The sequence below is a fragment of the Pseudophryne corroboree genome, chromosome 6, assembly GCF_028390025.1.
Source record: "Pseudophryne corroboree isolate aPseCor3 chromosome 6, aPseCor3.hap2, whole genome shotgun sequence".
NCBI classification, from domain to species: Eukaryota; Metazoa; Chordata; class Amphibia; order Anura; family Myobatrachidae; genus Pseudophryne; species Pseudophryne corroboree.
This window is the reverse complement of record NC_086449.1, coordinates 425,327,184-425,349,583: the sequence shown is the minus strand read 5'-3', so window position 1 is coordinate 425,349,583 and position 22,400 is coordinate 425,327,184. Positions and strand designations below refer to the sequence as shown.

Genomic DNA, 22,400 nt, shown 5'->3' with positions numbered 1-22,400 from the left:
GATAATCAAGGTACCCCTCCTACAACAGGGAAAGGGGTATTATTCCACGCTGTTTGTGATACCGAAGCCGGACGGCTCGGTGAGACCAATTTTAAATCTAAAATCTTTGAACACTTACATAAAAAGGTTCAAATTCAAGATGGAGTCACTCAGAGCAGTGATAGCGAACCTGGAAGAAGGGGACTATATGGTATCTCTAGACATCAAGGATGCTTATCTCCATGTCCCAATCTACCCTTCTCACCAAGGGTACCTCAGGTTTGTGATACAAAACTGTCATTATCAGTTTCAGACGCTCCCGTTTGGATTGTCCACGGCACCACGGGTCTTTACCAAGGTAATGGCCGAAATGATGATTCTTCTTCGAAGAAAAGGCGTATTAATTATCCCTTACTTGGACGATCTCCTGATAAGGGCAAGGTCCAGGGAACAGTTAGAGGTCGGAGTAGCACTATCTCAGGTAGTGCTACGTCAGCACGGGTGGATTCTAAATATCCCAAAATCACAGCTGATTCCAACAACACGTCTTCTGTTCCTAGGGATGATTCTGGACACAGTCCAGAAAAAGGTGTTTCTCCCGGAGGAGAAGGCCAGGGAGTTATCCGAGCTAGTCAGGAACCTCCTAAAACCAGGACAAGTGTCAGTGCATCAGTGCACGAGAGTCCTGGGAAAAATGGTGGCTTCTTACGAAGCGATTCCATTCGGAAGATTCCATGCAAGAACTTTTCAGTGGGATCTGCTGGACAAATGGTCCGGATCGCATCTTCAGATGCATCAGCGGATAACCCTATCTCCAAGGACAAGGGTATCTCTCCTGTGGTGGTTACAGAAGGCTCATCTTCTAGAGGGCCGCAGATTCGGCATTCAGGATTGGATGCTGGTAACCACGGATGCCAGCCTGAGAGGCTGGGGAGCAGTCACACAGGGAAGAAATTTCCAGGGCTTGTGGTCAAGCATGGAAACGTCTCTTCACATAAATATCCTAGAGCTAAGGGCCATTTACAATGCCCTAAGTCAAGCAAGGCCTCTGCTTCAGGGTCAACCGGTATTGAGCCAGTCGGACAACATCACGGCTGTCGCCCACGTAAACAGACAGGGCGGCACAAGAAGCAGGAGGGCAATGGCAGAAGCTGCAAGGATTCTCCGCTGGGCGGAAAATCATGTGATAGCACTGTCAGCAGTGTTCATTCCGGGAGTGGACAACTGGGAAGCAGACTTCCTCAGCAGACACGACCTCCACCCGGGGGAGTGGGGACTTCATCCAGAAGTCTTCCAAGTGATTGTAAACCGTTGGGAAAAACCAAAGGTGGACATGATGGCGTCCCGTCTCAACAAGAAACTGGACAGATATTGCGCCAGGTCAAGGGACCCTCAGGCAATAGCGGTGGACGCTCTGGTAACTCCGTGGGTGTTCCAGTCGGTATATGTCTGAGAATCATAAGAAGGAGAGGAGTAAGAACGATACTCGTGGCTCCGGATTGGCCAAGAAGAACTTGGTACCCGGAGCTGCAAGAGATGCTCACGGAGGACCCGTGGCCTCTACCTCTAAGGAAGGACCTGCTCCAGCAGGGACCTTGTCTGTTCCAAGACTTACCGCGGCTGCGTTTGACGGCATGGCGGTTGAACGCCGGATCCTGAAGGAAAAAGGCATTCCAGATGAAGTCATCCCTACCCTGATCAAGGCCAGGAAGGATGTAACTGCAAAACATTATCATCGCATTTGGCGAAAATATGTTGCGTGGTGTGAGGCCAAGAAGGCCCCTACGGAGGAATTTCAACTGGGTCGTTTCCTACATTTCCTGCAAGCAGGATTGTCTATGGGCCTAAAATTAGGATCCATTAAGGTTCAAATTTCGGCCCTGTCGATCTTCTTCCAGAAAGAACTGGCTTCAGTGCCTGAAGTTCAGACGTTTGTCAAAGGGGTACTGCATATACAGCCTCCTTTTGTGCCTCCAGTGGCACCTTGGGATCTCAATGTAGTTTTAGGGTTCCTAAAATCACATTGGTTTGAACCACTTGCCACAGTGGATTTGAAATATCTCACATGGAAAGTGGTAATGCTGTTGGCCCTGGCTTCAGCCAGGCGCGTATCAGAATTGGCGGCTTTATCCTATAAAAGCCCTTACCTGATATTTCATTCGGATAGGGCGGAATTGAGGACTCGTCCTCAATTTCTCCCTAAGGTGGTTTCAGCGTTTCACATGAATCAACCTATTGTGGTACCTGTGGCTACTAGGGACTTGGAGGACTCCAAGTTGCTGGACGTAGTCAGGGCCCTGAAAATATATGTTTCCAGGACGGCTGGAGTCAGAAAATCTGACTCGCTGTTTATACGGTATGCACCCAACAAGCTGGGTGCTTTTGCTTCTAAGCAGACGATTGCTCGTTGGATTTGTAGTACAATTCAACTTGCACATTCTGTGGCAGGCCTGCCACAGCTTAAATCTGTAAAAGCCCATTCCACAAGGAAGGTGGGCTCATCTTGGGCGGCTGCCCGAGGGGTCTCGGCTTTACAACTTTGCCGAGCAGCTACTTGGTCAGGGGCAAACACGTTTGCTAAATTCTACAAATTTGATACCCTGGCTGAGGAGGACCTGGAGTTCTCTCATTCGGTGCTGCAGAGTCATCCGCACTCTCCCGCCCGTTTGGGAGCTTTGGTATAATCCCCATGGTCCTTACGGAGTTCCCAGCATCCACTAGGACGTCAGAGAAAATAAGAATTTACTTACCGATAATTCTATTTCTCATAGTCCGTAGTGGATGCTGGGCGCCCATCCCAAGTGCGGATTGTCTGCAATACTTGTATATAGTTATTGTTACAAACAAATCGGGTTGTTTATTGTTGGAAGCCATCTTTTCAGAGGCTCCTACGGTTATCATACTGTTAACTGGGTTCAGATCACGAGTTGTACGGTGTGATTGGTGTGGCTGGTATGAGTCTTACCCGGGATTCAAGATCCTTCCTTATTATGTACGCTCGTCCGGGCACAGTATCTTAACTGAGGCTTGGAGGAGGGTCATAGGGGGAGGAGCCAGTGCACACCAGCTAGTCTAAAGCTTTTACTTTTTGTGCCCAGTCTCCTGCGGAGCCGCTATTCCCCATGGTCCTTACGGAGTTCCCAGCATCCACTACGGACTATGAGAAATAGAATTATCGGTAAGTAAATTCTTATTTTTTTTCTGTGTGCGTGGTATGAGATACATATGTCTGTGCCCAGCAAGAAAAAACCCATATAGCCAATTCCTTCTCTTTTGAAGATGCTAAATTGTACAACCTAGTAAACACCTAGACTGCAAAGCAATGCACTTCAACATACAGTATAAATAGTTTTTTTCATAAAGAAAACTCTCACATATTTCATTGAAACTTATTTTATGCCATGGTAAAGTACAAAATATCTGTCCCAGCAGCCAGCTTTGTGCCCTATGAAATGAATGTATACACTGTACTATACTGGCCATTATAGAAAACTTGTCTGCCATAGAGCCATCTAAGAAATGTACGTGGAAACAGGAGTAGGGAGGTACATTTGTTGACTTTAATAGTGCAATTTATTTCAGGGCAATGAACTGTGGAACAGTACTATGTCTGGAATGGACAATAATATTTGAAGAGGCTTGAAAAAGAGTTCTAATAAACACATCCAGGGCTACGGTTTTGGAGACAGGACATAACTTATTTGTCTGTGCAGTAGGATCACATAGAGCAGGGTTGGGGAACCTTTTTTCTACCAAGGGCCATTTGGATATTTATAAAATCCTTCGGGGGCCATACAAAAATTATCAACTTAAAAATTAGCCTGCCCCCAGTTACTTGTTATGCCATAATTCTTTGTTTGTACTTGTTATGCCCCGTCACTTGTTATACCCGATTAGATTTGCCCACAGTCAGTTCATATGCCCCATTAGATATGCCCACTGTCAGTGGTTTTGGCCCATTAGATATGCCCCGTCAGTTGTTATGCCCCATTAAATATGCCCCCTGTAGTTATACCCCATTAGATATGCCCCCTGTAGTTATGCCCCATTAAATATGCCCCCTAGTAGTGCCGCTTACACACACACACACACACACACACACACACACACACATTAAAAGAAAGAAAAAAAACCCACAATGCTCACCAGCCCTGCTACTGCTACCGGACCGCTGCCCTCCCTCTCCTCGAAACTATGGGAGATGTCATGACGTCTCTCCCATAGTGCCGCACAGCCACACATGTACACTGCCTGAGCCAGAAGCTGGCGCTCAGGAGTGATGAGGAGCTGGGCGCCCGCTGGTGGTAAAATCTCAGCGGGCGCTTGGCATCTCCTCTCGTTTAGGTGAGCCTGGCCGGGCCGGATCAAGTGGCTTTGAGGGCCTTATATGGCCCTCGGGCCTGAGGTTCCCCACCCCTGACATAGAGGCAGCTACTGACCTTCTCCCAATATTTCTCTTTCTGTACACAGATGTGTCCTTGAAGCTCTACCAGTGGCTGAATACACTGTTGTTGATCTGTGGCTTTTTAATCTTTGTTCGTTCTCGTTCTATCACAAAGCAAAATGTGGTTGTTGCTTAATATGGTAAAATATATTCTTCGTAATCGCAGCCAGCCTACGTTTGTGTGCCGTAAGGCCGCAACAATAATATAATTTTCCTGAGACATTTATATACTGTATTTGGAGTGGATTAGGATGGAAAACCTCAGAGGGAAATTTTTGGAAGCAGCCCCGATGGGTGCGGGGTCTGTTAAGGGCTTGGGGTTTGTCAAGGGGGGCAGGATACTCCCTCATAGGGCCTGATTCTAAGTTGGACATGGTGCCCGCTTTCTTTGTGTCTTTTGTCGCAGATGTGCCTGTGACTTTATGCTAATGATGCCACAATGCCCTTTCCTGGTGTACATCTGTGTGTCCTAATGTTCAAGGACTGAGTCTCCCACTGTCAGTGTCTACAGATGTTGCAGCCATCCTTTGTGCGTCTTTAGACCACACAATCAGTCGCACCTTTGAAACTCGCACTAACCCATTGCTGACATATGTTACGGATTGCAGTACTTTTTTTAAATAAAAACAGTTGACAGAAACTTACACCAGCCCTATACTAGGTGCAGATCATCTGCCAGAGTATGGCCTCCAATGTAAGTGATTCAGCATCTCTGTAGGCAAACACTTTCAGCAACATGCCTGTGTCTCTCCAATCCTAGGCCCACACTGCGCAACATCTGCATCTCCTTTCTAATACACTTCTTCATGCATGTGTCACACACCTGGAGAGTAGAGTAGGCCATGCACCAGGTGCCATACATGCGCAGAAGGCCCGTGCTGGAGTTCATGCTTCTGGCAAGCCACTGGCAGCAACCCCCTGTGAGAGAGGGAGGACTGGGGCACCTACAAGCCATCTGGGCCCACGAGCACTGTCTCATTTTTCTGGTAGGCCAATAAGGGTCTATTTATGAAGAGGAGATGAGCCAGCAACAGCCTGGAGAGTTGGCTCATCAAAGGTTTAGTGGTGATCCCTGTTAAGTCTAATTACTATGTGCATGTACAGACGTTTGCTGTAGAGTTTTCACAGGGCCTCCCAAAGTAACCCAGATATGGTAAATTGTCATGTGCAGTGAGTCACTTTGATAGTTACTGTCTGCCCACTGCCATCTGTGGTAAATACACCCATATTGTGCTATATCCATCAGCATATCCCAGCTAGTTAACGTGGCTGTAGTACAGTTTTGTTGTACTTAATTTGAGGCATCCGCTTTTTCTATACATATACACACACCTATATCTTCTGTCTTGCCACATGTAAAACAGCTCTGCATTTCACATAATAAATATAAGATTAATTTGTGCATCTGGCCTAATTTTTCTATGAGAAAATTAATATAAGAGTTAAACCAAACAAAAATTTTGCTTATGATGGATTCATTCACCCATAGCATTTCATATCTAGCAGCAAATGCTTTCTTACAACAATATATACAAAGTAGATGTACAAGTGCAATAACACAAGCAGGAAAGAACTCATTCTGAGCACGTGTGTAGCCCATGATTCAGCTTCCTGCTCCTAGTGCATATTACTGGATTTGCAATAGTTACTATAAACTCTAGATGATCTTTTCATAGTGGTCTAGCTATGAGTACAGTTTACCAACTACAACAACCAACATTGGAAAGTACAGCTTGGCAAAACTATTGTGTGTGTGTGGGTGTGTGGGAGGGGAATTTACAATGTGTGAGCAGATTTAAGTGTTGGGAGGGGGTGAGTCCTAACTAAATTGTAAGTTGAAATGTAAAGCTAAAGTTTTCTTGTATGTGAGTGCTGCATGTACACACACACTAAAGTCTTTGCACCCTTGCATCATAGCATAGTTTGTCCAGGTGCCAATTTGCATCCTTCATATGCTGCCAACTCCAGATGAGGCCCATCATCTGCTATCTCTTTAACATTTTATTGGCATATAAGAGATGTGTGTCTGCTAGTACAGTATATAACACCCTTTGGTAATATAGGCTACCTAAAATAAACTGCAGAAAGGTTTCCTCGGATCGGATACCCTTGTGATTTTCCTAAAATGTTACACCGAGCAACTGGGAACAGCACAGAAGTATGTGAACAATTACTCCATTCTTTTATTTTAGTTACCATATAATTTATGGAAGAGCTATGAGTATCCCATAATGGCTGATATAAATATGCATGAGGAGTGTTGTTATTGTTATGTGATTGACTAAATCTGGGTACACTCCGTAGTGACATTCACTTAACCAAGTCCTGAAATGTGCTATGGAACTAGCTTCAGGGGAAGATGAATGCCTTTGCCAGAGACAAAAGTACTGTGTGGAGCGGCCAATATATACCCAGGAATATCTGCAAGAACATCTCCATCTGAGGAAGAGAGAGGCTACCTCCATTCTCCATAAAGTAGCACAGTCCTGCCGGTGAGAATCTTGTCCTTCTGCTGTTTTCTTTTATTTTCAAGTGCCCTCATTGTAATCTCATTGAGCATTTATGTTATTAGGTGATAAAAAGGTTTGGGTTTTTGTGTTCTTTAATATTGTACATGTTATTCAATGTAACAAATATTGTCTATGCCCTGTAAATCACAGCTGTGGTGTGGCTCTGTATGCTTACAACTTGTATATAAGGGGAAATTTCCCGGACACCTAGAAGAACAGGCTACTCTTGTTATATGTACTGTTTGTGTAGCTATGCCATATAGTTAAGTCCATGTTTAATACCATTATGTAAAAAACAGTGTTTCTACTTGATATATTATAGCGAACAAAACCAGAAAAATGGATAGAAAACGCTGACAAAAAAATATATATATTTTTATTTTAAAAAGATTTTTATTTTACATATAAAATATCAATAGGAAATATCTAAAATCAATCTCAGCTGGTCAGAAAATTGCAATAGCAATCATAAAACATCCCATCTAGTTCTTCTATTACCAAAACACTTCTACTAAAGAAATTATCACATACAGTTTTAACTATCGCAGATTACATCCACTTACACAAAAGACACTTCATGCATATATTGTTATGTCCACCATCAGTATACAAAAAAAGTCCCTTCGCAAGAGTGCTGTTAGATTAGTAGATATTATTATTTCTTATAGGAGAACTTTTCCAAGTTAATGGTTAGATAGTTTCTATCCAAACAGTGGGAAAGTGTATGTAATCATGCAGTTCCATTATAGCAGCAATAGTAGAATTTTTATGCAGAAGCAGATGTTGTTAAAGGCTTGCTTATTAATTAGATGTTAAACATGGCCATGTCATAAAGTATCAATAAAAAGATTTTTTACCAATTTCTTCCTCTATAATCGAATAACTCTTGGGCTGCCGGCTCTAGAACTTAATCCTTTTATAAAGCCATATCTGGAGATGTTTCAGAAGATTCCCAGACGTTTTTTTAGAGGTTCTCAGGATCGTGTTCAGCGTGATATCTCACCAGCTGTCATTAAAATGATCATAAAACGCGTTTCCCCACCTGAATCACCTCTCCGTGTACTGACTGAGGAAGCCGCGGACTGACGGCAGATAAGAACCACTTGGCCCATCTAGTCTGCCCATTTTTTTAGCAGATTTTTACCTCAAACCTTATTTGATCATTATTTGTTTGTAAGGATATTCTTATGTCTATCTCATGCATGTTTAAATTGCTCCACTGTCTTAGCCTCTATCACCTCTGATGGGAGACTATTCCACGTGTCCTCTACCCTTCCTGTAAAGTAATTTTTCCTCAAATTTCTCCTGAACCTCCCTCCCTCCAGTCTCAGTGCATGTCCTCATGTTCTGATACTTCTCTTCATTTGAAGAATGTTTCCCTCCTGAACTTTGTTAAAACTCTTGATATATTTAAAAGTTTCTATCATGTCCCCCCTTTCCCTTCTCTGCTCCAACTATACATATTGAGATTTTTTAGTCTTTCTGGGTATGTTTTGTGATGTTTATTCACAAGTGAGGTGCGCCCTGCTGCTATATATGAAGGAGCAACGTTTCTTCACCTGTTTCCTGCTAAAAAATAACCCATATACCTGGACATTCAGTGAAACTTCACTTTGCCTACAGATGTTCATCGACATTTAGTGTGTAAATGACCAAGGGGTAGGGGGTGTTGAAGATGTACACAATAGAGGGCTATTTTTGAACTTTATTTTTAATGTGAATATATTGTTGAGTGATAGTTAGTATTGTTTTTGTATCATTATGACCAAACCAAATTTGAAGGGTGAGCCCATGATGACACGAAACAAGTTGACCTGGCCCTACCCTCTAGAGGCAGAACTACCATTGGTGCAGTAGGTGCTTTACATCAGGGCCCCTGAGGACTAAGGGGCCCACTACTGACCAGACTAGCAATTAATTATCATCTCCCAGACCATTTTGAGCAGTGTCTGATGAATGGCCCAGTGCAGAGAGTAGGGTGGGCCCACTGCCTGAGGAACCTGCCTCATACCTTAGGTAGGCAGAGCTGACCTTGCATGTGCTGGACTGATAGAGGAGTCCTGCCACTTACTGGCAATAATTAACAAACAGCTGTATTTTCTTTCTGATTCGCTGCTGTCTGTGTGACAAAAGGCAGCTCACAACCAGTATAACTGGCACTATTAGAATATGTCTGACCGAGTGCCGAACTGAGGAAAGCACAAAGGACAGGGTCCGCTGTCACAGAGAGAGCAGAGACCAATGTGATCCGGCCCCCACCAAGGTACACGCTCCACAACAATCCTTTTTGCTGCAGTTTTTTTTTACTAGCTGTTGAACTTGTATATCAGGTGTATATGAGCAGTCCAAGCTGGGCAATTATAATAACTGGGTAAAAGGCACATTTGACCATGGTATAGGGATCACCATTAGGCTTTGTACTAATAGAGCCTAAAGGTATCTTCTTAAGAAAAGGGACCCCATTCCCTATCAATTATAATATTTGGGCAGCATATTGAAAAATAATTAACATGTATTGGAACTGTACCAGTGAGTAAATACAATGTGTGCACTGCTATCTCGGGTAAACATAAGGGAAAGCTTTGGGAACCGTTGCAGAAAACCAATTGACTGTTGCAAATTGCCCAGCCATATGTCAAACCAAACAGGAGATATCCTAAATTGAGATGCGTTAATACATGTGATAGAGGAAGTATGTTGGTTACTTCAGGTAAGACCCTGCAGAGGAAAAGTAATGACCTGCACATACGTAAATACACGCATGCTCCTTATCTGCTACAAACATGGAAACTATTTAATCAGCCACTCCTAAATTAGTCAGAGGCCACTGGATGTTGAGCTATCAATATACAGTAAAGGAGAGGACACGCTTCTTGCATTAAATCTAACAGAATTATTTAGAGTTGGTATATGAAATTACTAGCTGTATTAGAAATTATTATAACCTTCAAATCTTTAAGGGTATCTATGAAAGCTGCAATCTGGGTGGCTAATTGGCTATGATTCATGTATGTATGCATGTATCCAAAAGTTGTATGAAATCTAGAGATGGGTGTACACACACAAACTATCAGGGTGGCACTGTATGTATGTATATATGTACTGCAAAGCTCTGTATGCTGGTGCTGCAGAAATTAATATTAATAATGGGCACTTACATATCCTGTGCCAAGTTAAGGGCTACAGGGGCCTGGATCTAAAAAGTATGTTTCTGTTCTAATTGGCTTATTAGTGCTGCAGGTTGTGGTTTGCAATTGCTCCTACCCACCAGCAACTTAGAGCTACCCTGTTCCCTTATCTGATACTAGCTGATATGCCCAGTTTCATGTGGGTAGACCTTCGATATTTATGGTTTCCATTTCCTTCATCCCATGTGAACTTAAGTTATACGCCATGCCTGAGTGAGCCTTGACCGTCGAAGGAAGTGCTCACCTCTCTACTTGGATTGTGTTGTTCATGTCGAGACTGCGCTGCTCTGTGCTCCTTGGGGTTATTTTGTTGGTACTTGGCCACCGCAACATGGTGCACCGCAGGATTACTCTGCGCATATTTTGTTGCTGCATTCTGAAGTTGCTTCCTGCTTTAAGCGTCCATGTATCTGGCACAACGTTTGGCAGGAGCCTTTTTGGGGATAGGAAGTGGTGATGCCTGTGAGAGGTAGGAGGGGTGGTTTGGTGGACACTTCTTGAGGTTCATACAGTAGGTACGCACTGCCACTGCAAATACTGCTAAACATCACTGGTAGTTGGTTTGGCTCCCCTATTTGAATATTGGACTGCACTTTATGCAGTCTCCGTACTCTATGCCTAACATCACCATTTGGTCTTTCTATCTCTGTCTTCACCTTGGAACCCACCTACTATCTATCAGAAGATTTACAATATAACCATATGCCAACGTTGGCAACGAATAAAAACATAGATATACATAGATCCTGAGCTACGTAAGTGCTGCCTAACTCACAATAGAAGGTCCATAAATTAGGACCATTATTGTCCCTGAATACTTGTCTGGTGAATTAAGGCCTTACGGACTCTGAGTAAGTAAGTGTACAATTGGACGTCATCCTCAATATTATTACTGAATACCTGTAAAAAAAAAAAAGTACTTACAAACTTAGAGGTATTAAAATCTCTTCCCACTGCTGGAGAATAACCTCAGATATTCATGGAATAGGCTTCCCGAGGATGACCTAATACCCTCCAGTACTGGGGTAATCGTATCTTTGTTACACAAAGCAAACACCCTTAATACACAGAACTTGCATTGTTTTGATGTATTTATCTGTGACATGTGACTTCTGGATCATACTATCCAGATTGAGGGTCCTGCTATTATATGTTGGCCACATTTTTACTGGGTGGCTGTTCTATGTTAGTGAGTTTGTTTGTTCTCATACATGTAAGTTTTAAATGGTAGATACATGAATAATAAAACATATTTAATAAATGCTAAGTTTTAATCCTACAAATGAAATAGAGTGCACCCAAAAAAGAGTCGTCTTTTCTCTCTTGTTTTCATACAGTTTACCCACTGACTCCTGGGTGCACCACCAGTAGGACACTATTGGACATTTATCCTCCGAAACTGTCCATTTTGGTTACATTCATCACATTATCATTTGATTCAAAACCTTTGTCTAAAAAGCACTACAGGTCTTGACAAGTCCTGTCATGCCCTATTTTTAGGGCTGCAGGCATACTGTATGTTGGTACTTGGTAAACCCCAAGTGCCAGCACACAATAGAAGTCAGAGCCCTGCAGGGCTTGTACACCGAATTGAAAAACATCTTTATTACAATAGAACACCCCCATATCCCTGCATTTACCTATTTATTACATACAAAATCTAATGGTTTAGCTCATTTTTGGTCAATGTAGGCATCCCAGAGTCCCTAGCAAAATAAAAGCAGTGACGTCTCCCTACAGGAGTCAGATGTGAATAAGAGGTCACTCACAGGTTCTCTCTTAGAAATGGCGAAAGGTAGGGCAAAATTTTAGATGTGATGTGTCACTACAGCTACTGTAGCGACACATCACGTATTAAATTGTGCCCTTAAAAATTAAAATATGCCTCCCTCACTGATTAGTAGCAGGGTTCTAGAATGGGCACTGTACTTCCGTATATACACACTGGCGTCTATTTGTCAGTCAGATGGAGTGAGCGGAGGTTGCTAAGGCTGCCACTGCAAAAAAATAGAAAAAAATCTCTCTTTTTGGAACATTTGGTTTTTGCCTGTACCCAGTATATTGTAACTGTCTCTTGGGCCTCATGTCCAAGCATTAAACAAACATAAAAAAAAAGGTAAGGCATTGTGAGATGCATTTGTCTGGTACATGGTCAGTCCATTGTTTAAAAAAATGCTTCTGATAACAGTCAAAAGAATTCAATAATGAAAGAATTATACAGTACTTGAATAGTTGACTGTTCTAGTCCTCCATTGGGTTAATTGCATTCTGACAGTATACTTTTTAGTCATTTGTCAATAGTACAATCTGCTAATCATTGTTAGATATTGAAAATGTTACTGTAGATTATTGCTTGGTCACATAACTATGCATTAAGCAGATATGTACACAGCACCTAAGTAAGATTAGATAACATTTCCTGTTACACGTGTATAGTTTACTTACCTACTATAAAGCCGTTGGCTACTATAAATATTGCTGAGAGAAAGAGAAGCCAGTTTATTGCATACAACTGATAAACTCTGAGGTGGGGACAGTGGGATTCGGTTGGGATCCCGGCAGTCGAAATACCGACGCCGGAATTCCGACACTGATCGAAATGCCGGAGCACCATCCCGGCACCGGAATCCCTTGCGCCGACCCAACGCGTTAGTTTATAACATTTTAGTTGTTTGGAAATAAAATGTAGTTTGTGAGTGAAGCAGTCTGGGCTTGCTGGAGTTTAGCATGCAGATAATACTATATGTTGCATATGGAAAGGTTTTCTTACGGCAAAGTGGCTATTTAGCTGCTGATAGAGCACATGGTCCCAGCGCTCACCAGATACTAGAGTTCACACTCCATTTTGCTGTGGCTCAGGACATACAGGGAATGCCAGGGTACGTCTATGCTGCTAATACATTTGAATCCTGTGTTACAGGTGTACTGCTAAAAAGGCAAAGTCTCAGCTGTATAGCTTTCTCCCAATTCTGAAATGGCTGCCACGTTACCCAGTGAAGGAGTATCTCCTAGGAGACATCATTTCAGGACTGAGCACAGGAGTAATGCAGCTGCCTCAAGGTTGGTGTTGTGTTCTATTATAGATATACTAGAACTTTTCCCATCCCCAGTTTTTAGGATATTGCCGCCTTTGGGGAAATATTATATAGGCAGATGCAGGAAAAAGGTGATGGCTTTCAATCACTGCTGGAAAGGATGTAGTCAAAAGGTCCACAATAACCACATCATTATTTCTCTATCGTCCTAGTGGATGCTGGGGTTCCTGAAAGGACCATGGGGAATAGCGGCTCCGCAGGAGACAGGGCACAAAAAGTAAAGCTTTTCCGATCAGGTGGTGTGCACTGGCTCCTCCCCCTATGACCCTCCTCCAGACTCCAGTTAGATTTTTGTGCCCGGCCGAGAAGGGTGCAATCTAGGTGGCTCTCCTAAAGAGCTGCTTAGAGAAAGTTTAGCTAGGTTTTTTATGTTACAGTGATTCCTGCTGGCAACAGGATCACTGCAGCGAGGGACTGAGGGGAGAAGGAGTCAACTCACCTGCGTGCAGGATGGATTGGCTTCTTGGCTACTGGACATCAAGCTCCAGAGGGACGATCACAGGTACAGCCTGGATGGTCACCGGAGCCGCGCCGCCGGCCCCCTTGCAGATGCTGAAGACAGAAGAGGTCCAGAATCGGCGGCTGAAGACTCCTGCAGTCTTCTAAAGGTAGCGCACAGCACTGCAGCTGTGCGCCATTTTCCTCTCAGCACACTTCACACGGCAGTCACTGAGGGTGCAGGGCGCTGGGAGGGGGGCGCCCTGGGAGGCAAAATGAGTACCTATAAAGGCTAAAAATACCTCACATATAGCCCTAGAGGCTATATGGAGATATTTAACCCCTGCCTGATTTCTCAAAATAGCGGGAGACGAGCCCGCCGGAAAAGGGGCGGGGCCTATCTCCTCAGCACACGGCGCCATTTCCTCTCACAGCTCCGCTGGTCAGGACGGCTCCCAGGTCTCTCCCCTGCACTGCACTACAGAAACAGGGTAAAACAGAGAGGGGGGGCAAATTTATGGCGATATTGTTATATAACAAAGCAGCTATAGGGGAGCACTTATTATAAGGCTATCCCTGATATATATATAGCGCTTTTGGTGTGTGCTGGCAAACTCTCCCTCTGTCTCCCCAAAGGGCTAGTGGGTCCTGTCTTCATTAGGAGCATTCCCTGTGTGTCTGCTGTGCGTCGGTACGTGTGTGTCGACATGTATGAGGACGATATTGGTGTGGAGGCGGAGCAATTGCCAAATATGGGGATGTCACCTCCTAGGGGGTCGACACCAGAATGGATGCCTTTATTTATGGAACTACGGGATAGTGTCAACACGCTAAAGCAGTCGTTTGACGACATGAGACGGCCGGACAATCAATTAGTGCCTGTCCAGGCGACTCAAACACCGTCAGGGGCTGTGAAACGCCCTTTGCCTCAGTCGGTCGACACAGACCCAGACACAGGCGATGACTCCAGTGGTGACGGTGACGAATCAACCGTATTTTCCAGTAGGGCCACACGTTATATGATTTTGGCAATGAAGGAGGCGTTACATTTAGCTGATACTACAGGTACCACTAAACAGGGTATTATGTGGGGTATGAAAAAACTACCTATAGTTTTTCCTGAATCAGAAGAACTAAATGACGTGTGTAATGAAGCGTGGGTTGCCCCTGATAAAAAGCTGATAATTTCAAAGAAATTATTGGCATTATACCCTTTCCCGCCAGAGGTTAGGGAGCGCTGGGAAACACCTCCTAGGGTGGACAAGGCGCTAACACGCTTATCTAAACAAGTGGCGTTACCCTCTCCTGAGACGGCCGCACTTAAAGATCCATCAGATAGGAGGATGGAAAATATCCAAAAAAGTATATACACACATGCAGGTGTTATACTACGACCAGCTGTAGCAACTGCCTGGATGGGCAGTGCGGGGGTAGTTTGGTCAGAATCCCTGATTGAAAATATTGATACCCTGGACAGGGACAATATTCTACTGTCGTTAGAACAAATAAAGGATGCATTTCTTTATATGCGTGATGCACAGAGGGATATATGCACACTGGCATCACGGGTAAGTGCTATGTCCATTTCGGCCAGAAGAGCTTTATGGACGCGACAGTGGACAGGCGATGCGGATTCAAAACGGCATATGGAAGTTTTGCCGTATAAGGGGGAGGAGTTATTTGGAGTCGGTCTATCAGATTTGGTGGCCACGGCTACAGCCGGGAAATCCACCTTTCTACCTCAAGTCACTCCCCAACAGAAAAAGGCACCGACTTTTCAACCGCAGCCCTTTCGTTCCTTTAAAAATAAGAGAGCAAAGGGCTATTCATATTTGCCACGAGGCAAAGGTCGAGGGAAGAGACAGCAACACGCAGCTCCTTCCCAGGATCAGAAGCCCTCCCCGGCTTCTACAAAAGCCTCAGCATGACGCTGGGGCTTCTCAAGCGGACTCGGGGACGGTGGGCGGTCGTCTCAAAAATTACAGCGCGCAGTGGGCTCACTCGCAAGTAGATCCCTGGATCCTGCAGATAATATCTCAGGGATACAGGTTGGAATTAGAGACAGATCCACCTCGCCGTTTCCTGAGGTCTGCTTTACCAACGTCCCCCTCCGAAAGGGAGACGGTGTTGGAAGCCATTCACAAGCTGTACTCTCAGCAGGTGATAGTCAAGGTACCTCTTCTGCAACAAGGGAAGGGGTATTATTCCACTCTTTTTGTGGTACCGAAGCCGGATGGCTCGGTAAGGCCTATTCTAAATCTGAAGTCCTTGAACCTGTACATAAAGAAGTTCAAGTTCAAAATGGAGTCACTCAGAGCAGTGATAGCGAACCTGGAAGAGGGGAACTTTATGGTATCCTTGGACATCAAGGATGCGTATCTCCACGTTCCAATTTACCCCTCACACCAGGGGTACCTCAGGTTCGTTGTACAAAACTGTCACTATCAGTTTCAGACGCTGCCGTTCGGATTGTCCACGGCACCTCGGATCTTTACAAAGGTAATGGCCGAGATGATGATTCTTCTTCGAAGAAAAGGCGTATTAATTATCCCATACTTGGACGATCTCCTAATAAGGGCGAGGTCCAGAGAACAGCTAGAGATGGGATTAGCACTGTCTCAAGAAGTGCTAAAACAGCACGGGTGGATTCTGAATATTCCAAAATCCCAGTTAATGCCGACAACTCGTCTGCTGTTCCTAGGGATGATTCTGGACACGGTTCAGAAAAAGGTTTTTCTCCCGGAGGAAAAAGCCAAGGAGTTATCCGAGCTTGTCAGGAACCTCCTAAAACCAGGAAAGGTGTCTGTACATCAATGCACAAGAGTCCTGGGAAAAATGGTGGCTTCTTACGAAGCGATTCCATTCGGCAGATTCCACGCAAGAATTTTCCAAAGGGATCTGTTGGACAAATGGTCAGGGTCGCATCTTCAGATGCACCTACGGATAACCCTGTCTCCAAGGACAAGGGTGTCTCTTCTGTGGTGGTTGCAGAGTGCTCATCTATTGGAGGGCCGCAGATTCGGCATACAGGATTGGATCCTGGTGACCACGGACGCCAGCCTGAGAGGCTGGGGAGCAGTCACACAAGGAAGAAACTTCCAGGGAGTATGGACGAGCCTGGAAACGTCTCTTCACATAAACATTCTGGAACTAAGAGCAATATACAATGCTCTAAACCAGGCAGAACCTCTGCTTCAGGGAAAACCGGTATTGATCCAGTCGGACAACATCACGGCAGTCGCCCATGTGAACAGACAGGGCGGCACAAGAAGCAGGAGGGCAATGGCAGAAGCTGCAAGGATTCTTCGCTGGGCAGAGAATCATGTGATAGCACTGTCAGCAGTGTTCATCCCGGGAGTGGACAACTGGGAAGCAGACTTCCTCAGCAGACACGATCTTCACCCGGGAGAGTGGGGACTTCATCCAGAAGTCTTCCACATGCTGGTAACCCGTTGGGAAAGACCAATGGTGGACATGATGGCGTCTCGCCTCAACAAAAAACTGGACAGGTATTGCGCCAGGTCAAGAGATCCGCAGGCAATAGCTGTGGACGCGCTGGTAACGCCTTGGGTGTACCAGTCGGTGTATGTGTTTCCTCCTCTGCCTCTCATACCAAAAGTATTGAGAATTATACGGCAAAGAGGCGTAAGAACGATACTAGTGGTTCCGGATTGGCCAAGGAGGACTTGGTACCCGGAACTTCAAGAGATGATCACGGAAGATCCGTGGCCTCTACCTCTAAGGAGGGACTTGCTTCAGCAGGGTCCCTGTCTGTTTCAAGACTTACCGCGGCTGCGTTTGACGGCATGGCGGTTGAACGCCGGATCCTAAAGGAAAGAGGCATGCCGGAAGAAGTCATTCCTACTTTGATTAAAGCAAGGAAGGAAGTAACCGTGCAACATTATCACCGAATTTGGCGAAAATATGTTGCGTGGTGCGAAGATCGGAGTGCTCCGACGGAGGAATTTCAACTGGGTCGATTCCTACATTTCCTGCAATCAGGATTGTCAATGGGTCTCAAATTGGGATCTATTAAGGTTCAAATTTCGGCCCTGTCGATTTTCTTTCAAAAAGAATTGGCTTCAGTCCCTGAAGTCCAGACCTTTGTTAAGGGAGTGCTGCATATACAGCCTCCTGTGGTGCCTCCAGTGGCACCGTGGGATCTAAATGTGGTTTTGGACTTCCTAAAATCTCATTGGTTTGAACCACTAAAAAAGGTGGATTTGAAATATCTCACATGGAAAGTGACCATGCTTCTAGCCCTGGCTTCTGCCAGGAGAGTGTCAGAATTGGCAGCTTTATCTTACAAAAGCCCATATCTGATTTTCCATTCGGACAGGGCAGAACTGCGAACTCGTCCGCATTTTCTCCCTAAGGTGGTGTCAGCATTTCATCTGAACCAGCCTATTGTAGTGCCTGCGGCTACAAGTGACTTGGAGGACTCCAAGTTACTGGACGTTGTCAGAGCATTAAAAATATATATTGCAAGGACAGCTGGAGTCAGAAAATCTGACTCGTTGTTTATATTGTATGCACCCAACAAGATGGGTGCTCCTGCGTCTAAGCAGACGATTGCTCGTTGGATCTGTAGCACAATCCAACTTGCACATTCTGTGGCAGGCTTGCCACAGCCTAAATCTGTAAAGGCCCACTCCACAAGGAAGGTGGGCTCATCTTGGGCGGCTGCCCGAGGGGTCTCGGCATTACAACTTTGCCGAGCAGCTACGTGGTCAGGGGAGAACACGTTTGTAAAATTTTACAAATTTGATACTCTGGCTAAGGAGGACCTGGAGTTCTCTCATTCGGTGCTGCAGAGTCATCCGCACTCTCCCGCCCGTTTGGGAGCTTTGGTATAATCCCCATGGTCCTTTCAGGAACCCCAGCATCCACTAGGACGATAGAGAAAATAAGATTTTACTTACCGATAAATCTATTTCTCGGAGTCCGTAGTGGATGCTGGGCGCCCATCCCAAGTGCGGATTATCTGCATAAGTTGTACATAGTTATTGTTAACTAATTCGGGTTATTGTTAAAGGAAGCCATCTTTCAGAGGCTCCGCTGTTATCATACTGTTAACTGGGTTTAGATCACAAGTTGTACGGTGTGATTGGTGTGGCTGGTATGAGTCTTACCCGGGATTCAAAATCCTCCCTTATTGTGTACGCTCGTCCGGGCACAGTACCTAACTGGAGTCTGGAGGAGGGTCATAGGGGGAGGAGCCAGTGCACACCACCTGATCGGAAAAGCTTTACTTTTTGTGCCCTGTCTCCTGCGGAGCCGCTATTCCCCATGGTCCTTTCAGGAACCCCAGCATCCACTACGGACTCCGAGAAATAGATTTATCGGTAAGTAAAATCTTATTTATGTCAGCATTGTTAAATTGTCAACATGCAATGTGACGATATTCTGAGACTGTTGACAGGTGACATGTCAATATTATGAAGAAAAAGAAAAAAGAAGACTCTCTTGTGTGGGCGCGCTCTTGAAACTAGTTAATAATAGTGGTTAAATCAGAATTAAAATTAATATCAATAAGCTTAATAAGTATCATTAAAAAAGAGGAAATTTATTAAGGTGAATCCATTGGGACAGACAAACATTATGTTTAATGATACTTATTAAAGCTTATTGATTTTAATCTTAATTCTTATTTAACCACTATTAACAAGTTTCAAGATTGCGCCCACACAAGAGTCTTCTTTTTCTTTTTGTTCATACTGTTTCTCTGACGTCCTAAGTGGATGCTGGGACTCCGTAAGGACCATGGGGAATAGCGGCTCCGCAGGAGACTGGGCACAACTATAAAGAAAGCTTTAGACTACTGGTGTGCACTGGCTCCTCCCACTATGACCCTCCTCCAGACTTCAGTTAGAATCTTGTGCCCGGCTGAGCTGGATGCACACTAGGGGCTCCCCTGAGCTCCTAGAAAGAAAGTATATTTTAGGTTTTTTATTTTACAGTGAGATCTGCTGGCAACAGACTCACTGCAGCGAGGGACTAAGGGGAGAAGAAGCGAACCTACCTGACTGGTGGTAGTTTGGGCTTCTTAGGCTACTGGACACCATTAGCTCCAGAGGGATCGACCGCAGGACCCGACCTTGGTGTTCGTTCCCGGAGCCGCGCCGCCGGCCCCCTTACAGAGCCAGAAGCAAGAAGTGTTCCGGAAAATCGGCGGCAGAAGACTTCAGTCTTCAACAAGGTAGCGCACAGCACTGCAGCTGTGCGCCATTGTTCCTCATGCACACCTCACACTCCGGTCACTGATGGGTGCAGGGCGCTGGGGGGGGCGCCCTGAGGGCAATATAAGACACCTTGGCTGGCAAATCTACACCATATATAGTCAGGAAGGCTATATAGGTGTAAAAATACCCCTGCCAGAATTCCAGAAAAAGCGGGAGACGTCCGCCGGAAAAGGGGCGGGGCCATCTCCCTCAGCACACTGGCGCCATTTTTCCCTCACAGCTCCGCTGGAAGGACGCTCCCTGGCTCTCCCCTGCAGTGTACAAGCTACAGAAGGGTAAAAAAGAGAGGGGGGGCACTAAATTTAGGCGCAGTATGTATATATATATATATATATATATATATATATATATATATATATATATATATATATAATATAAGCAGCTATAAGGGAAAAACACTTATTTATAGTGGGATCCCTGTGTTTATATAGCGCTCTGGTGTGTGCTGGCATACTCTCTCTCTGTCTCCCCAAAGGGCTTTGTGGGGTCCTGTCCTCTGTCAGAGCATTCCCTGTGTGTGTGTGCGGTGTGTCGGTACGGCTGTGTCGACATGTTTGATGAGGAGGCTTATGTGGAGGCGGAGCAGATGCCTATAAATGTGATGTCACCCCCTGCGGGGTCGACACCTGAGTGGATGGTGCTGTGGAAGGAATTACGCGACAGTGTCGACTCCTTGCATAAAAGGTTTGACGACATACCAAATGTGGGACAGCCGACTTCTCAGCCTGTGCCTGCCCAGGCGTCTCAAAAGCCATCAGGGGCTCTAAAACGCCCGCTACCTCAGATGGCAGACACAGATGTCGACACGGATACTGACTCCAGTGTCGACAACGATGAGACTAATGTAACTTCCAGTAGGGCCACACGTTACATGATTGAGGCAATGAAAAATGTGTTGCACATTTCTGATGTTACCCCCGGTACCACAAAAAAGGGTATTATGTTTGGAGAGAAAAAACTACCAGTAGCTTTTCCTCCATCTGAAGAGTTAAATGAAGTGTGTGAAGAAGCGTGGGCTTCCCCTGATAAGAAACTGGTAATTTCTAAGAGGTTACTAATGGCGTACCCTTTCCCGCCAGAGGATAGGTCACGTTGGGATACATCCCCTAGGGTGGATAAAGCGCTCACACGCTTGTCAAAGAAGGTGGCACTACCGTCTCCGGATACGGCCGCCCTGAAGGAATCTGCTGATAGAAAGCAGGAGGCTATCCTGAAGTCTATATATACACACACAGGTGTGATACTGAGACCAGCTATTGCTTCAGCATGGATGTGCAGTGCTGCAGCTGCGTGGTCAGATTCCCTGTCTGAAAATATTGATACCCTAGACAGGGACACTATATTGCTAACCGTAGAGCATATTAAAGACGCACTTTTATACATGAGGGATGCACAGAGGGATATTTGCCGGCTGGCATCTAAAATAAGTGCAATGTCCATTTCTGCCAGGAGAGGGTTATGGACTCGGCAGTGGACAGGAGATGCAGATTCTAAAAGGCACATGGAAGTTCTGCCTTATAAGGGTGAGGAGTTGTTCGGGGATGGTCTCTCGGACCTCATTTCCACAGCAACAGCTGGGAAGTCTACATTTTTACCCCATGTTCCCTCACAGCCAAAGAAAGCACCGTATTATCAGGTACAGTCCTTTCGGCCCAATAGGGGCAAGCGGGTTAAGGGCGCGTCCTTTCTGCCCAGAGGTAGAGGGAAAAAGCTGCAGCATACAGCCAGTTCCCAGGAGCAAAAGTCCTCCCCCGCTTCCTCTAAGTCCACAGCATGAAGCTGGGGCTCCACAGGCGGAGCCAGGTACGGTGGGGGCCCGTCTCAAATATTTCAGCAATCAGTGGGCTCGCTCACGGGTGGATCCCTGGATCTTTCAAGTAGTATCTCAGGGGTACAAGCTGGAATTCGAGACGTCTCCCCCCCCCCTTCCCCTGCCGTTTCCTCAAATCTGCCGTACCAACCACTCCCTCAGGCAGGGAGGCAGTGTTACAGGCAATTCACAAGCTGTATTCACAACAGGTGATAGTAAAGGTGCCCCTACTTCAACAAGGACGGGGTTACTATTCCACAATGTTTGTGGTACCGAAACCGGACGGTTCGGTGAGACCCATTTTAAATTTGAAATCCTTGAACACATATATAAAAAAATTAAAGTTCAAGATGGAATCGCTCAGGGCGGGTATTGCAAGCCTGGACGAGGGGGATTACATGGTATCACTGGACATCAAGGATGCTTACCTGCATGTCCCCATTTACCATCCTCACCAGGAGTACCTCAGATTTGTGGTACAGGATTGTCATTACCAATTCCAGACGTTGCCGTTTGGTCTATCCACGGCTCCGAGGGTCTTTACCAAGGTAATGGCCGAAATGATGATACTCCTTCGAAAGAGTGTTTCTCCCGGAGGAGAAGGCCAAGGAGCTGTCATCTCTAGTCAGAGGCCTCCTAAAACCAAAACAGGTGTCGGTGCATCACTGCACGCGGATCCTGGGAAAGATGGTAG

General features: G+C 45.3%; 1 protein-coding gene across 1 annotated transcript in view; it reads left to right on the top strand.

Annotated features, from left to right (window-relative positions):
- SLC26A5 (solute carrier family 26 member 5) overlaps positions 1 to 22,400 on the top strand; it is a 136,763-nt gene that overhangs the window by 5,531 nt on the left and 108,832 nt on the right. The window contains exons 2-3 of the mRNA XM_063927010.1: positions 6,728 to 6,915; positions 13,042 to 13,181. Of these exons, the coding sequence (XP_063783080.1) occupies positions 6,761 to 6,915; positions 13,042 to 13,181 (295 nt within the window). The 5' untranslated portion in view covers positions 6,728 to 6,760. The remainder of the gene's footprint in view (positions 1 to 6,727; positions 6,916 to 13,041; positions 13,182 to 22,400) is intronic.